The sequence below is a fragment of the Mesoplodon densirostris genome, chromosome 10 (genome assembly GCF_025265405.1).
Source record: "Mesoplodon densirostris isolate mMesDen1 chromosome 10, mMesDen1 primary haplotype, whole genome shotgun sequence".
Taxonomy (NCBI): Eukaryota; Metazoa; Chordata; class Mammalia; order Artiodactyla; family Ziphiidae; genus Mesoplodon; species Mesoplodon densirostris.
This window is the reverse complement of record NC_082670.1, coordinates 73,790,922-73,809,250: the sequence shown is the minus strand read 5'-3', so window position 1 is coordinate 73,809,250 and position 18,329 is coordinate 73,790,922. Positions and strand designations below refer to the sequence as shown.

Genomic DNA, 18,329 nt, shown 5'->3' with positions numbered 1-18,329 from the left:
TCCCTGCCAGCTTCATATGGTGAACTCCTTTAGCTTAAATTTGAAATGGCTCTTCCTTAAGGAAGCCTTTCCTGTCTCCTCCAGATTAGGTTAGGTCTCCCTATTACACATTCTCAGAGCACTGTTTATTTCCTTCTTCTCAGAGCACATATCATTTATATTATCAGGCTTCCATACCAGACTGCAAATGCCCTGAGAGTTAGAGACCCTCTTTTTTTGAGCAAAAAAGCGATATATATACCTTTATATCCCCTGCTCCAAGCATAGTGCATGAGGCTCATATATTTGATGAACAAGTAAATGGATGGAAGTATGGTTGGGTGGCATAGAATAGCATTAAAGGAGTCAGGGTGCAGGGCTGGGCAGTAGAGGATAGTAGTTAAGGAAAGTAGTTGGTTCCAAGAGATCTTGGTTTAAGCCCCAGCCCTGCTAGTTTAATGTCCATAGGCAAATGACTTAACTCTCTGAGCTTGTTTCCTCATTGTATTTGTTCATCATTCGGTAATTGTTTATTACACACCTACTATTTGCCAGGCTCTGTAGATACATTAGTGAATAAAACAAGTATCCTTAGTCCCACGGATCTTTTTTCTAGTGGGAAGACAAACTAGAAACATCATGAATAAGTAAAGTGTATAGTGCATTACATTATGATATGTGCTGTGGAAAAAAATAGAGCTGGGTATGGGGAATCAGGAGTGCCATGGTCAAAGTTAGGGTGTTCAAAACTTTAAATAGGATGGTATGTAAAGCCTCACTGAGAGCTGGCAGTTGAGCCAACACTTGAAGAAACCAAGGAAGTGAGTAATGTGAATATCCAGGGAGAAAGCTTTCCAGGGACAGAGAACAGCCTGTGTAAAGACTGGAAGAGAGGCATTCCTGGCCTGTTCAAATCATCAGAGTTTGTTACAGGTGGAGTGAGCTGTACATAAGTTAGATAGGAGATATGAGAGCCAAGGGATATAGTGCAAATCTTGTGGGACTCAGAAACCATTGTAGGGACTTGGACCTTTACTGAATTAAATGAAATGTCACAGATTATTTTCAGCACAAAAGTGACTTTTTTCGGGGCGACACTGCGAGGCATGCAGGATCTTAGTTCCCCTACCAGGGATCGAGCCTGCGTCCCCTGCAGTGGAAGCACAGAGTCTTAACCACTGGACCACCAGGGAAGTCCCCAGAACTGACATCTGACTTAGGTCTTAGCAGGATTGCTCTGTCTACTGATTGTTAAGAATAGACTGTAAAGAGTCAAAGGTAGAACAGTGAGATCTGCTAGGAGGCTATTGCAATAATCCAGGCAAGAATGAGGGTGGTTCAGGCCATTAGTCAGATCCAATTCTGTAAATTAGTCAGATCCTGTTTTGAAAGATTGAGTTAAAGAGAATGTAGTGTCCGAGAGAGGATCAAGGGTGACCCCTGCATTTTGGCCTGAGGAACTGGAAGGGTAGAGTTACCATTAACTGCAATGAGGACGCTGCTTCATGTCTGGAACCGTGAGGCTATTGGGACAATAATAATAATAGCAACTTTATGGTGTGGTTGTGAGGAATGGTACAGTATCTGCACTGAACAGTCAGATGTTAATTTTTATTTTTTTCTAGGGAGATGGTCTGTGACTTTCATCAGATTCTCATGGGGTAAAGGGGTATTAGATCTTGACCTTCAAAAAGGTCATGAACCATGGCCTTAAAGGAATATGTGCCACTAATGTGATCTGACCCCAAATATTGATGATCTGTGTGTTTATTCAGCTCACAAATCCAATGATAGATGCTTAGCATCTCAGGAAGAAAACCTGAGAGGCAGCTTAAACTATTAAGTTGTATGCCTTAGTATTATGTTAAAAAAAAATTTTCCCCCTGAGATGAGTAGCCAAATGTTCACTTCTCTTTTTTCCAGGTATCTTCTCATATGCTTAAAGGGGAAAAAAATCAAGGAAATTGTCTTATTATCAAAACAGCCAATGAAACTCCTCTAAATAGTGCATATCATTAAGTTTTTGGTTAACAGAAGTTTTGTTAGACTAAGGCTTTAGGAATGAAACCTGTAAGAACTCTATTTTAATGGAATTTCTCCATTTTTTTCTCCCAAGAATTGAAAAGGTATGGGTCCGAGATGGAGCTGCATATTTTTACGGCCCCATCTTCATTCACCCAGAAGAGACGGAACACGAGCCCACAAAAATGTTCTACAAGAAAGAAGTGTTTCTGAGTAATCTGGAAGAAACCTGCCCCATGACATGTATTCTAGGTAGGTATTCATGCTTTTAATTGTAGGTAATTCATGCTTTTAATTTAATCTTATTCATTCCACAGTTGGTTGAATAGTTCTTCTGTCCTGGGTACTCTTCTAGGTGCTAGGTATACAGCAATAATAAAACCAAAATCTCAGCTGTCTCAGAGACTTACAGTGGGGCAGAGGCTGGGGAGTCAGTAAATAAATAAAAATTAAATATATAGAACATCAGGTAGTAATTAGGGCTATGAATGAGAATAAAGCAGAGGAAGAGGATAGAGAGTAATGTTGAGGGGAGGTCCTATTTCAGGTAATGTGGTCAACAAAAGCCCCTCTGATAGGTGACATGAGAGTAGAGCCCTGAAGGAAGTGAGGAAGAAAACCATTGAAAACTGAGATTTTACTCCTTTTAGGCACAGCAAACACCAAACTCAAAGACCTTGAGGCAGAGTATCTGGGCATGTTTGAGTCACAATAAGAAAGCCAGGTGGCTGGATCAGCCAGGGGGTGTGGTAGGGAATGAGCCCTCTAGGTGGCTGGGCACTCGGTCATGGTAGGTCTTACAGACAGTGCAGGGATTGATCTGGAACAGATGAGAGGTCCTGTGAGGAGTCTGAGCAGAGAGGCCATTTGAGCCGATGTATACGCATTAGAGGAATCACTGTGGCTGCAGTTTGGAGGATGTGTTGTAAGAATAAGGTAGGAAGCAGGGAGAGCAATTAAAAAACTTTTACAGTCGCTGTTGGATTAACCCTAGTAGTGTTATTGTTCCCATTCCAAAAATGTGAAGGACTCTTGTTTTGGTTTCTGTTGTGTCATCCTACTGAGTGTTCACAGGGGCATTCTGCTTCTCAGATCTAGTTATATGCACCATATACTGTTATTGTTTTCAGCTGTTGTATTTATTCTGGCCCTGAATTAACTCATTAGCTTACTTACACCAACTACTGTTTACATCTTTTGGAGTGGTCTTCCAAAAGGTTACTAGTCACAAGCTTTATATTGATTACATATGGTTATAAAGTTGAAGGAGCCACCATGCTTACGACCAAAAGGAAATTTGCAGATTAAAAAGTATTTTACACTTAGACTTTGGTCACTTTACTGTTTACCTACATTGTTTTTGGTGCTTTGAATTTTTTCAGAATTGGACATGGTAAAAATGTCTGAATGGCCAATAATTCAGTACATTTTCCTCTTCCCCTCTAGGGAGAGGCAACAAAATCTAGTGAAGTTACTAAATCCTTCTTGAGTTTCTGCAGCAGAGAAAGTCTTCCTTTTAACTTGTGCCCTAGAGCTTTACTCCCTAGTGTAAACCTAGTCGAGAGACTCAAAGGGAACATAACAAAAGTGAGACTGAAGTCTTCTTTGGTTAGGACAACTGTATCATTGATTCTTTTTTAGTTATTTTCTTCGTGGTTACCCTGGGGATTACATCTTAAATTTATGACAATCTGGTTTCATATGCTATACAAAAAAACTCTGTTCCTCTATAGCTCCATCCCTCCCCCTTTGTATTATTGTAAGAAATTACCTCTTTATACTTTGTGTGCCCATTATCATAGATTGATAATTATTGCTTTGTGTATTTGTCTTTAAAATCATATAGGTGAAAAAGAGGATTTACAAACCAAAAATATAATATTGTCTTTTATATTTACCTATGTAGTTACCTTTACTAGTGGTTTTTATTTCTTTGTATGACTTCAAGTTATTGTCTAATGTCCTTTCATTTCAGCCTAAAGAACCTTTAGCATTTCTTGTAGGACAGGTCGGGTAGCAACAATCTCCCTCATCTTTTGTTTATCTGGAAATGTCTTGATTCCTCCATTTTTGAAGGCTGCTTTTGCTGGATATAGAATCCTCCATTGGCAGTTTTTTTCTTTCATGTCTTTCATCAAATTTGGGAAGTTTTTGGCCACTGTTTCTTCACATATTTTTTCTGCCCCTTTCTCTTTCTCTTCTCCTTCCAGGACTCCTATTATGCCTATGTTGGTTATGCTTAATGGTGTGCCACAGGTCTCTAAGATATTGTTCATTTTTCTGTATTCTTTTTTCTTTCTTTTCCTCAGACTTTTCATTTTAATCGACCTGTCTTCAAGTTCATTGATTCTTCTGTGTGTTCAGATCATCTGTTGAACCCTTCTAATGAATTTTTCTTTTTTTTCCATATTTATTTATTTATTTGTCTGTGATGGGTCTTAGTTGCAGCATGTGGGATCTTCAGTTGAGGCCTGTAGGATCCTTAGTTGCAGCATGCAGGATCTTTAGTTGTGGCATGTGAACTCCTAGTTGCAGCAGGTGGGATCCAGTTCCCTGACTAGAGATTGAGCCCGGGCCCTCTGCATTGGGAGCACAGAGTCGTAGCCACTGGACCACTGGGGAAGTTCCTCTAATGAATTTTTCAATTCAGTTATTATACTTTTCAGCTTCAGAATATCTATTTAGTGTTTACATTTTCTGTCTATTGATATTCTCTATTTGGTGAGACATCATTCTGGTTTCTTTTAGTTCTTTGTCCATGGTTTCCTTTAGCTCTTTGGGTATATTGAAGACAGTTGATTTAAATTCTTTGTCTAGTAAGTTCAGTGTCTGAGCTTCCTCAGGGACAGTTTCTGTTCATTTCTTTCTAATCCTGTGAATAAGCCACGCTTACTTGTCTCATGCATGCCTCATAATTTTTTTGTTGAAAACTGGATGTTGAAACTATATTTTGAATATTATGATGTGATAACTCTAGAAATCAGATTCTCCCCCCTCCTCAAGTTTTGTTGTTATTGCTTATTGTGGGTTGTCGTTGCTTGTTTAGTGACTTTTCTAAGCTAGTTTAAAGACTGTGTTCTTTATGCTATCACTGAAGTCTCTGTTCTGCTAGCTTTGTGGTCAGCTAGTGACTTAACAGGATTTTCTTAAATGCTTGGATCAAAAAAACCCAAAAGGGCTTCCCTGGTGGCGCAGTGGTTGAGAGTCCGCCTGCCGACGCAGGGGATGCGGGTTCGTGCCCCGGTCAGGGAAGATCCCACATGCTGTGGAGCGGCTGGGCCCATGAGCCATGGCTGCTGGGCCTGTGCGTCCGGAGCCTGTGCTCCGCAACGGGAGAGGCTGCAACAGTGAGAGGCCCGCGTACCGCAAAAAAAAAAAGAAAAAAAAAAAACCAAAATTCCCAGTCTTTGCAATTGCATACTGCATCTTTGTTGGAGCTCAAAAGTTTGTCTTTGCAAGCATACTGCATCTTTGTTGGAGCACAAAACTCAGTGCAAAAGTGTACAACTCTGCCTTTGCCTTTGCTACCTGCTCGTGCAGGGCTTGATAGTCAGCTAAAGGTGAGAGCTTAGGGCCTTCTCAGGTCTTGGCTGAGCATGCACCCTGCCCATGGCATGTGCATGGCTTTCTAGATTTTCAGGACTATGTGGAAGCTTTTCAAAACTCTTATTCCCCAAAGAATAAGAGTTGGGGGGTGGGGGGATGGATGAGGTAGATTAAAATGCCACAATGCTCTCCTGCTGGCTTTCAGTCACTTTTTTCCTTAAGTAAGGATTCATTTGGTTGCTGTAAACTTTTAGCTGTTTTCCAGGATTCCAATAATGTTGATTCTCACAGTTTTTGCTAGCTTTTCTTAGTGTTTCTGTGAAGGAACACGTGGATTCCCCAACTGCCATTTTCACTGACATCACTTGAAGTAATTCCTTTTTACAGTTGCCTGTTAGAATGTGTTGCATTCTGTAGTTTATAAACTAGTTTTTTTTTAAATCTAGGATTTCATTTATTTCAAACCATAACCCTGTGTAAAAGATGCTGATATTCTCAGAAAGGTCATGTTACTGTCCAAGAAATGGACCAGAACTGAAACTTAGGTCTTCTCGTTTATACTTCTGTACTGGTATTTGGATTGTTGGTTGGTTTACAGCCAACTGGGACACTTTTGAGAGTGAAAGGGGGTGCCAATAATACTAGGCAGGACAACAGGACAACAGTGAGATGTTCATCTTGAGATAAACCCCTAAAGAAAATGCATCTAGTGGTCACAAACTGGCTTTTCATCCCAGCTTGTGGATTTCTGTATCCTCCCTCCCCATGGGAGAAAAGTGTTTCTTCGTTATATTTTATATTGACTTAAATGCAAGGAGGCAGATCTTTTTTTAAATTAATTTGTTTTTGTAGACTAATAATTTAAAGTGTTTAAACTTAAGCCTAGAGGATTTATAATTTCATTGTGTTTAGTATACACACTGTAGAATCTCATTTTTGTCTCTCTGAAACAAAAGTTTTAAGGATAATTAGGTGTAATTTTTTCATCTTCTACGATATAGACCTGGTGGGCCTATTTCACTTAGGAAATAGTACTGTTTTCCTAACTATTATATATATGTTATTTGTTCAGTTTCTGTTAAGAGTTGTCCTCACTAACTTGAATGGTAATCAAATGGCCACCAAGGAGTTGCTTTTGGGAATGAACATGGCCTCACCTGGCAGAGAGTACCTTTACCCTTAGGCCACTTGAGTGATAAAATCTCCAGGAACCTCAGCTCCTCAAACATGCCAGTTCCTAATTTATTGCAAGTTCTGTTTTCTTCAGAGTAGATTTTTTTTAATGATTCCTTAATTGAAAAACTATTCTTAGTAAGGCAAGAAAAATAAAAAGTTTTTAAAGATTAGAAAGGAAAAATAAAATTATCAATTTTTGCAAAGGTACAAAGAAAATCCAAGAAATGTTCAGATAAATTGTTAGAATTAGTGAAAATATCAACATCATCTCTATTTCTATTTACCGTCACTGAGCAGTTAGAAAACTAAAATTTTTAAATATTCAATTTACATTAAATATCTAGGAATAAATCTTTTAAAAGATATATAAGACTCACACATACACATGCTAAAAAAAAACCGTCAGGAAATTATCAAGAGAAATTAAAGAAGACCTAAATAAATGAAGTGATCCGTCATGTTTATAGCTGAAGGACTCAGTATTATAAAGATGTCAGTTCTTCCCAAATTGATGTATAGATTCATTGCAGTTCCAGTCGAAATCCAGCAGGTTTTTACAGATTTTTTATCCATTAGTAAATGAAGCTTCCTAAACTCTTGTCTTTTCCCTATCTTTTGAGGGCCTGGTGGGAACCCCAAGTCAGGACAGGGACAATACGTCCATTCCAAGGCCACCAGTCATTTTTACTCTTTAGCTGTGAGCAGAATTTTTACCTCTTCCAAATCTCTTATTTTTACTCTCTGAAGTATGGAAAATACTAACTGTACCTTCTCCGGATTGAAAAGCCTTTGGATTATGTAAGTAAAGTGCTGTGTAAATCCAAGGCAGTGATAATAATTATAACTATTTTAAGCTTGTAATATGGGGACTTCCCTGGTGCTTCAGCGGTTAAGACGCCACGCTTCTACTACAGGGGCACTGGTTTGATCCCTGGTCAGGGAACTAAGATCCTGTAAGCCACAGTGCGGCCAAAAAAAAAAAAAGAGTTATGGGCTTCCCTGGTGGCGCAGTGGTTGAGAGTCCACCTGCCGATGCAGGGGATGCGGGTTCGTGCCCTGGTCCGGGAAGATCCCACGTGCCGCGGAGCGGCTGGGCCCGTGAGCCATGGCCGCTGAGCCTGCGCGTCCGGAGCAACAGTGAGAGGCCCGTGTACCGCAAAAAAAAAAAAAAAAGTTATAAAGTGTTTCTGGCCTGTTTTTACATGTTTTGCTTGTAAATGTTTAGTAAGTTGTTAGCTATGAACACTCCTGTTAAGGTCAAGAGCAAAATAGGAATGTTCTTGTCACTCATGTTTAACGTTGTTCTGAAGGTACTAGCCAGTGCAGATAGAAGTAAGAAACAGACATTTCAAATAAGGAAATTAAGGAGATGAAAATTCAAGAGACTCAACCAAGAAGCCATGGCACATAATAAGAGAAGTAAGATGGTTGAATATAAAATTAATAACAAACTAATTGCCTTAAAAGATTAAATAATAGGACTTCCCTAGTGGTGCAGTGGTTAGGAATCCGCCTGCCAATGCAGGGGACACGGGTTCGAGCTCTGGTCCAGGAAGATCCCACATGCCGCAGAGCAGCTAAGCCCGTATGACACAACTACTGAGCCTGTGCTCTAGAGCCCGTGAGCCACAGCTACTGAGCCCACGTGCCACAACTACTGAAACCCACGTGCCTAGAACCCGTGCTCTTTAACAAGAGAAGCCACCTCAATGAGAAGCCCGTGCACCGCAACAAAGAGTAGCCCCCACTTGCTGCAACTAGAGAAAGCCCGCGCGCAGCAACAAAGACCCAAGGCAGCCAAAATATTAATTAATTAATTTTTAAAAATGCACTGTAAAAAAGAAGATTAAATAATAATAAAAAGATAGAATTACCTTAGGATAAATTTAACAAGGTATTGCCACAGTTGTATAAAGAAAGTTTTTTAGTGCTACTTTTAATGCATTTAAAAGGGAATGCTTGGGCTTCCCTGGTGACACAGTGGTTAAGAATCCGCCTGCCAATGTAGGGGACATGGGTTCGAGCCCTGGTCCAGGGAGATCCCACATGCTGCAGAGCAACTAAAGCCATGCACCACAAATACTGAGCCTGCGTTCTAGAGCCCGTGAGCCACAACTTCTGAAGCCTGTGCACCTAGATCCTGTGCTCCACAATAAGAGAAGCCACCGCAATGAGAAGCCTGCGCACTGCAACGAAGAGTAGCCCCTGCTCACCGCAACTAGAGGAAGCCCGCGCGCAGCATCAAAGACCCAACACACCCAATCAATCAATCAATCAGTCAATCGGTGGAATGCTTGAACAAATTTCAGAGCATAACATGTGCTTGAATAAGAATTTTCAACATCATAGAGATGTTCATTCTCCCTGAATTAATCTTTAATGTGATCCCAATAGACATACCAATGGGAATTTTCTGTGAGAAAGTTGGGACTAAATAAACTGATTTTTTAACATCATGTCAAAAAAGAAACAAAAATCAGGAAAATTCTGAAAAGCATGGTGAAGGGGAGAGTGTCTATCCTTACAGATACTAAAACATCATAACACTATAATAATTTAAATTATTTATATGAATAAACAGATTATTTGAACAGAATAGAAACTTTAGCAGTAGACTCAAATATAATTTAATTTGTGATAAAAGTGACATCCCAGGTAAGTGGGAAAAGATGGATTTTTCTCTAAGTAATATTTGGAAATTAGGTAGCCATTTGGAAAAAGTAAAATTGTATCCATCTCTCATGTCAACTTCAGAATAAATTCCCAGATAAATCACAGGCTTAAATGAACCTAAAATGAAGTAGCAAAGATACCAACAGAAGTGATGGGAAAGAAATTTTTATAACCTTTAACATAAAACCCAGAACTCATATAAGAAAGATGGATAAATCCAACTATATAAAAGTTTAAAATGTTTGGCAGAAGTAAAGACAGATGACAACTTTGGGAAGATGTTTGCAATGTATATCATAGAAAAAGGTCAAATTTCCCTCATATATGAAGAGTTCCTATAAACAATTAGAAAAAAAGATCAGCATCCAATAGGAAAATGGGCAAAGATTAAGAGAGAGCAGAGAGAAGTTTATCAGTGGTTCTTAAAAGAAAATACGAACTTAAGCCAGTAGAGAAATGCAAATTAAAATTACCCAGATGCTGCTTTTTTTTTTTAATTACCTATCAAATTGTCAAGAATTCATATGTTTACTAGTTGATAAGAATACAAGGAAGTGGGGCTTCCCTGGTGGCGCAGTGGTTGAGAGTCCGCCTGCCGATGCAGGGGACACGGGTTCGTGCCCCGGTCTGGGAAGATCCCACGTGCTGCGGAGCGGCTGGGCCCGTGAACCATGGCCGCTGAGCCTGCGTGTCTGGAGCCTGTGCTCCACAACGGGAGAGGCCACAACAGTGAGAGGCCCACATACCGCAAAAACAAACAAACAAGAATACAGGGAAGTGGCATTTGCCCACTTTGTGGTGGGTTTATGAATTAGCATAACCTCTGTGGAAGGTAATTTGATAATACCTATAAAAATTAAAGTGTACATACCCTTTGACCCAGGTTTTGTACTTCTAGAAATTTATTCCTCAAATGTATTCATCCATGTGCAAATTGATATGTGTCTTTTTTGGGGGGGAGGCTGCGTTGGGTCTTCGTTGCTGCGTGTGGTCTTTCTCGAGTTGCATCGGGTGGGGGCTACTCTTCGTTGTGGTGCGCGGGCTTCTCATTGCAGTGGCTTCTCTTGTTGCGGAGTACAGGCTCTAGGCGCGTGGGCTTCAGTAGTTGTGGCACGCAGGATCAGTAGTTGTGGCTCGTGGGCTCTAGAGCACAGGCTCAGTAGTTGTGGCACACAGGCTTAATTCCTCTGCGGTACGTGGGATCTTCCTGGACCAGGGCTCGAACCCGTGTCCCCAGCATTGGCAGGCAGATTCCTAACCACTGCACCACCAGGGAAGTCCAATATATGTCTTAAATTATTTATGTCAACATTGTTTTGCTTCAGTAGGAGAGCAAAAATTTGGAAACAACCTAAATATCCATCAGTAGGGAGCTAGTTGAATAAATATATTAATACCAGCAGTGATCCTCAAGATATATTATTTTGGAGCAAAATTTAGGTGTAAAACAATATAAGTGATATGCTACCATTTGTAAGTTTGTATGTGTGGTAAAATATACGTAACATAATGTGCAACATTTTAACCATTTTTAACTGGACAATTCAGTGACATTAAATCCATAGACAGTATTGTACAACCCTCACTAGAACACATCGAGAACTTTTCATCACCCGAAATAGAAACTGTGTACCCATTAAGCAATAACTACCCATTTCCGCCTCTCCCAGCCCCTGGTAAGCACTGTTTTACTTTATTTCTCTATGAATTTTGCCTATTCTGGGTACCTTGTATAAGTGGAATCATGCAAAATTTGTCCTTTTGTGTCTGACTTATATTACTTAGCATAAGTAAAAAATTCTCAAGGTTCATCCATAGTGTAGCATGTATCAGAATTTTATTCCTTTTTAAGGCTGAATAGTATTTTATTATATGTATATATAACATTTTATTTATTCATTCATCTGTTGATGGACATTCGGGTGGTTTCTACCTTTTGGCCAATTGTGTATAATGCTGCTATGAACATTGGTGTATGAGTATCTGTTTGAGTCCCTGCTTTCAGTTCTTTTGGATATTTACCTAGAAGTAGAATTGCTGGATCAACTCTGTTCAACTTTTTGAGAAACTGCCAAACTGTTTTCCACAGCAGCTGTACCATTTTACATTACCACCAGATTCCAATTTCTCCACATCTTTACCAACACTTGTTACTTTCTGGAGGTTTTGTTAGTTTGTTTGGCTTTTTTCCCTTTATAATAGCCATCCCAATGAATGTGAAGTGGTATTTCATTTCAGTTTTGATTTGTATTTCCCTAGTGAGTAATGATGTGAGCATCTTTTCATGAGCTTATTGGCCATCTGTGTATCTTCTTTGGGGAAATGTCTGTTCAGATCCTTTGCCTATTTTTTTAGTTGTCTTGTTATTGCAGAGTTGTAGGAGTTCTTTATATATTCTGGATATTAGATTCTTACCAGAGATATAATTTGCAAATATATTCTGCTGTTCTATGTGTTGTCCTTCCACTTTGTGTCCTTTGAAAAACAGAAGTTTTTAAATTTGGTGAAGTCCAGTTTATCTTTATTTTCTTTGGTTGTTTGTGATTTTGATGTCACATTTATGGAACCATCGCCTAATAGAGGGTCACGAAGGTTTACACCTATGTTTTTCCTCTAAGAGTTTTATAGTTGTAGCTCTTACATTAAGGTCTTTGATCCATTTTGAATTAATTTGTGTATATGGTATATGGTAGGCTTCCAGCTCCATTCTTTTGCATGCGGAAATCCAGTTGTTCCAGCACTACTGGTTAAAGAGACTATTCTTTCCCCCATTGAATTGTCTTGGCACCCTTGTCGAAAATCAGTTACCCGTAAAAACTCAGTTGTGTGGGTTTATTTTTAGACTTTTAATTCTGTTCCATTGACCTACATATCTATTCTTACACCTGTGTATACCCTTTAAATCTTCTAACTTGAATCATGTGGATATATTAATTCAAAAATAATACAAATTTAAAATAACTGTTAGCTATGACCACAGTTTAGTTCTTTAATTTCTTTCCAATTTTCTCTTTCAGGAAAGTGTGCTGTATTGTCATTCAAGGACTTCCTCTCCTGCAGGCCAACTGAAATTCCAGAAAATGACATTCTGCTTTGTGAGAGCCGCTACAATGAAAGTGACAAGCAGATGAAGAAATTCAAGGGACTGAAGAGGTTTTCACTCTCTGCTAAAGTGGTAGATGATGAAATTTATTACTTCAGGTAAACTTGAAAAACTAAGGAAGAAAGATCACTTCAGCTCCTAATAGTAAAATTGATATCATAATAGCATAGTCCAGGGTGGGTTTTTTGGTTGTGTTTTTTATTAGGTCTAAAACCAGAGCAGTCGACATTTCAAATAGAAAATATTAATTCATTCAGTTAAAGGAAAATCCTCATAATCTGCTGAGATGTGATAACTGGTGTAACAGTCCTCTTGGCGTAGACTTCAGTAATTATAATATGGAGGCAGAAATCTTTGGTTCTGGTTCATAGCCTGTCTATTAAGAGGTTGCACAGTTCTGTAGACTACGAAAATTCTTTTCACTATATATTGGCAACTAGATCTTAACTTTGCACCCAGTGCTTTTGTGGGTATTCAGCAGAATCCCTTAAAAACAAGCATCTGTAAGTAGGTGTGACTATAAATATATGTTTTAATTCTTTCCCTTGCTGACTTAGAATAGACATTGCAGATTGCAGGACGTTGCTTCTAGATATTAAGGCAGAACATTGCTTTCTGATCAATCCTGGAGTAGTGTTAGGTGATTTCATTTTATTTATTTGTTTTTATGTCACTTCTTTTAGAAAACCGACTGTTCCTCAGAAGGAGCCCTCACCTTTATTGGAAAAGAAGATCCAGTTGCTAGAAGCTAAATTTGCTGAGTTAGAAGGTGGAGATGATGATATTGAAGAGATGGGAGAAGAGGATAGTGAGGTCATTGAGCCTCCTTCTCTACCTCAACTTCAGACTCCCCTGGCCAGTGAGCTGGATCTCATGCCCTACACACCCCCACAGGTGAAGGTGACAAGTTCCTGTTACTTGTCTTATTTCCAGCTCTGGTTTGTAGCAAATTCAAACCCAAAAGGGAGGAGACATCCAGCCCCTATATTTTGGGAGCTTCAACCTAGAATGCTACAGGAAGGAACAGGTTGTTTTTTTTTTTCTCGATGCCACTAATAACTTAAAATTTAATATCTTTTTTTTTTAATTTCACAGACAGCTGGTTTTAGTGGCAGGTTTAGTTAGAAAGCTCTTCTTGCCTTGTATTGAAGGAAAGCAATGAGGAACTGCATCATTCTGTTACTCTATCTTTTATTGCTTATACCTTTTTAGTCTCTCTTTCTTTAGGATCTCATCTTTCGGTTAAGGTGATCCCTATTGGTATTTTTTTTTCATTTAGAATTTTCTGAAGACTTGATTGTGAGGTCACTATTATAGACTGCAGTCATGGAATTCAGTGAAACTTTGATTTTTCGTATATGGTAAGAGGCAAGGAAGAGCTGTGTTTTGAACACGAAAATGGCCAGCTATAAACTGAACATGTCTATAAAACAGTAGCTGTTGAGTCGCATGTTCCTGGCTTCCAGAAACCTTTATCAATTGACCAGATGCAATGTTCTGATGCGCTATAAGAGCTTTCTGTCTTACAGTCTACCCCAAAGTCTGCCAAAGGCAGTGCAAAGAAGGAAGGCTCCAAACGGAAAATCAACATGAGTGGCTACATCCTGTTCAGCAGTGAGATGAGAGCTGTGATTAAGGCCCAGCACCCAGACTACTCTTTTGGGGAGCTCAGCCGACTGGTGGGGACAGAATGGAGAAACCTTGAGACAGCCAAGAAAGCAGAATATGAAGGTAAATAGAGCGTAGGCACAACTGTCTGAGCTTTCTAAGCAAGTGGGTGTTTTCAGCAATGCACGTGCATAGACAGGTTGAATCTCTTGTTCTTACCACTTGCACGTGAACTTTGTGTTGGGGACTGTCTCAAATGGCTCCCATCCAGCAGTTTAAGTGTCAGCCTTGTCCTGACTGAGGAAGTGCTGCCTCTGACTTGGCCTCTGATCCTGGTGTGGTTTTTTTTTTTCCCCCAAATTTCTCAAACAAATATTTAGCTATTAAAAATTGCATGATTTTTTTTCTTTCATTAAGTCCTGTAAGCACACATGTGTTCAGCTGGGGAATGATTGTACAAGGATGTTAAATATAATTTTGGTTAAAATTCATCTGAAATGGGGCTTTCAAAATCAGTGATCTTCTATTACGGCTCTCGATAAGCCATGTGTATAAACTCCAGGCTGAGGCTTGGCTGAAGCGCTTGGTTTCCTAGGCCAGTCCTGGCCTGTGCTGCATTCATAGCTACTTTTAAGGTACTTGGGTTCTCTTTGATAAAGCTCAACTGCCTTCATTTTCCTTTTACTCTTTAATTAAATCATTTGGGGCTATGAGCTATCATTCAAGGATTTGGTGGTTCTTAGCCATTAAGGACAAATACTTAAGAGAGATTTTTGGTTTTGGGTTTTTTAATGTCAGGCATGACTTTAATAAAGAAATGAGTAATAAACATTAGATTAGGCAGGACTGTTGCCCTTAGAGCTGTATTTTTTTCCATTTGGAATTGTATATAATGCTTCACTTTGCCAGTTTAAAGCCCTCTCTTGATTGACCATAGTGATCACCATTACTCTTCTTGGCCAGGTCCAAATCCAGTAAGCATAAACAAATTAGTTATCAAGGCTGCCTCCTTTATTACAGTTTATGGAGTTTCCAAAGAAACTCCTTTTTTTAAAAAAATAGTTTATTCCTTTCATTTATTATAGTTGATTTATTATTATAAAATTATCTGACAGGCTTCCTCAAGGATCTTCTGCAGAACCCTAGTCCTACAAGATGTTCATTCAGAAAACATTTGTGGCAAAACCAGTTTAAGAAGCACTCCAAAAACTTTCTCTCTTAGAAACTTAACAGTGCATATTGCCATATGAAAGTCTTTAAACCTATAGTAAATAACCTACTTGTTTCACCTGGCGTTTTCTGAAACTTGATCAGGTATTCATGTAATACCTGCCAATATCCCAAAGAACTAATATTTCACAGAACATTCTTTGAGAAACCATAGTCAGTTCTATAAGAAGCTAGAACTTTGGAGAGCTTTGGTATTTCTAACCTTAGTGGAAGTTAAGACCAGATATATCACTCACTTGGAGAAGTGTTAGAAATGAAGCTCACATGGCTGTAAAGCCTGGTCCAGGACAAATGAAGCCAGTACTGCATGGCTGCTTATTCAGAGTGTGAACAAGAGCGAGAAATGTGTCTGGAGATGATGTAAAAGTAAAAATGCCGGAGCAGAACTGAAGAGAAGGAGAAATGATGGCTTCTGAGAAATTCTTCCAAATTCAAAGGGGAATCTGAAATTTCAGTGAGAACTTAGAGGAGCTATATGACTCAGCAGTGTCTCCCTGAGACGCAAAATCTGAACTTTTGGTGTTCAGACCCATTGAATTCAAAACCCAAAGTTTGGAGTTTGGCTGACTTCATTTAATAATTCTCTTTTCTAAGACAGCCCAAGAAGAACCAACAGGTAGCCAGTCCAATATTCCATCCACAGGCCTGAAATTTTCTTTTTTCAACTTCATTTTTTTGCTCTCCCATTTTACTGTGTCATTTGTGTAATGAAAATATGAGAACTTAATGTGGGGGTCTAGGTCATCAGTGGTTTTTTTTTTACTGCTAGTTCAAGGAAATAGGTTGTTAAAATGGCCTTTGTCCCTCACGCTCATTGTACAGAGGATCTGTAAACTGGGACAGTGTAGTGAGTGATGACAAGTCTCTGCAGGTAACACTATCACAGCCGAGGAAGCTTTGACTTGGTTGACTTTCACATTCTCACACAAAGGAGGACTGGAGCCGTTGCTTCTCGATGCTCTTTAAAGCCATGTGACCTTGAGCTGTTTTCCCCTTCCTTACATCAGCCAGCAGTAGCCTTTTGAATTCCTTGTTGGAGGGTTAATGTGTGGCAGTTGGAGTTTGATACCAGGAATCAGGGCCGCAGATTGCTGGTTCTGTCTGTATCCTTGGACAAGTCACTACCTGTCTCCAGTCTCAGTTTGCCCATGTGAAGAGTGGAGAGGAGTTCCTATTTATGAACGGTGAAGCAAAATAAACCCTGTATTGTGGGAGCTTTGGTAATGCACATTTCTAGAGTTCTCTAGTAAGGGTCCAGCCTGCTAGCTCCCAAAAAGACTGGGAATGTGATTGTTGGGGCCACTGGCTATGGATGGAAAAGCAGAAAGAGTAGCTCAAAGGAGTGAGGGGTGTAGCAGGGATGTTCCACAGCCCAGAACTGGCACAAGCTAATGCTCCTCTTGCATTTTGGATGAAATAAGTATGAATTCTGGAACTTTTGCTGATTTAGTATGATTTATGGTCAGTATTGAACTCAGCTTCAGGAAACCTGGTTCTGTCAGTACATTGTCCAGTGCTTCATATGTGTATATATATTATTCCCTGCTTCTGATGACTGTAGCCTGGAGTATCATGCATTTTTTTCCCTTGGGGTTTATTAAACATGACCTCTTTGCTTCATTAGAATGTACAAATTAGTGTTTATTTTCCCTAAAACCTTGTGGAGGAGGCAGTAAGCTACTTTTCCCTTACAGAGTTAATTTTCTTCAGCTGCTAAACCTCATGAGACTAATGACAAGAGTCCTCAAATCTTAGTAAAATTGGGTGCCAGGAATCAGGAAAATATAGTAAGTAACAGTTGTGCCAAAAATTACAATGGGCCATGGAATTGCTTCATGTTGAAATTATAAATAATTTGTAATGCTATTAATACTAGAATAATGGTAGCGCTTCTCATCTTCAGGGTGCCTTGTGAGATTAACCACGTTGGTTATGCTGGTGACGTTTTTAAATAAATCTGTGCTTTCTGAATGTGTGTTGCAGTCTTAACATTCTTGAAATCTTTGCAGACCAGTTCTCAAGATGGGATAGGAAAGCTGGACTCTAGGTTACCAAGTGAAATCGGCCCGACTCCTCCTGTGTTGAGACTAGTCATCTACTGTTCCTTCCATTGAGACAGAACTGTTGCCTGTGTTTTTACTAGTCCTGTTGAATGCAATGGATGGTATTTTGAATTCCTGGGTTAAAAACAGAATTGAAAATCTGAAATGCCTTTACAGAGCGGGCAGCTAAAGTTGCTGAGCAGCAGGAGAGAGAGCGAGCAGCACAGCAACAGCAGCCGAGTGCTTCTCCCCGAGCAGGCACCCCTGTGGGGGCTCTCATGGGGGTGGTGCCACCACCAACACCAATGGGGATGCTCAATCAGCAGTTGACACCTGTTGCAGGTAAAAACAGGAGCTAAGACCATTTTTTTCCACTTTAAGAAATTCCTTCATTTTTTTTTTTCCTCCAACAAGGAGTAAGCCACAGTCTCTAGGCTTTTCTCATGACCGATTCAAAGTTTGAAGTCATCCATGTTGTCCTTATATCGCCTTTCCCTTATGGGCAATGCCTCCCCTCTGCCCCAGAAATGGGCCCTGGACCCAATCCTGGGAATTGGTAGGGAGCAGCTCTTCCCTGGCTGTGGGCATGGTCTGGCGATATTCTCCACTGCAGACTGCTCTTGATAGAGTTCTACAGCAGAAAATATAAACAGACCCTGAATTCTGTTCTGGAGGGACTCCCAAGAGAAAACACAAAACTAGTCTTTAGGTGGTGATGATTCTCCCATCTCATTCCAGTATTCAGTTTGCCTTGTTCTGCTGCAGCCATCCTTAAAAGACTGACCATTTAAAAGGATTTTTGACAATGAATTGTAAATCCTTTCTTGGTCACCAATGTGCATGACTGCTAAGTAGAATACAAAGTCCTTAATCAATTCATTGTGCCCACTCTGTAATGCTTTTCTATTTAATTACATTAAACTGCATTTTCTGTTAGTATCCCAGTCACA

The 18,329-nt window shown here is 39.6% G+C and overlaps 1 protein-coding gene across 12 annotated transcripts in view; it reads left to right on the top strand.

The window, feature by feature from the left end:
- Nucleotides 1-18,329, top strand: part of PBRM1 (polybromo 1) — a 104,980-nt gene that overhangs the window by 75,487 nt on the left and 11,164 nt on the right. For 8 of the 12 annotated variants that reach the window (XM_060111578.1, XM_060111577.1, XM_060111576.1 and 5 more), the window contains 5 exons: nt 2,096-2,253; nt 12,414-12,597; nt 13,183-13,393; nt 14,029-14,230; nt 17,557-17,721. In XM_060111578.1, the coding sequence (XP_059967561.1) occupies nt 2,096-2,253; nt 12,414-12,597; nt 13,183-13,393; nt 14,029-14,230; nt 17,557-17,721 (920 nt within the window). The remainder of the gene's footprint in view (nt 1-2,095; nt 2,254-12,413; nt 12,598-13,182; nt 13,394-14,028; nt 14,231-17,556; nt 17,722-18,329) is intronic. The other 4 variants (XM_060111585.1, XM_060111582.1, XM_060111584.1 and 1 more) reach the window with 1 other exon arrangement.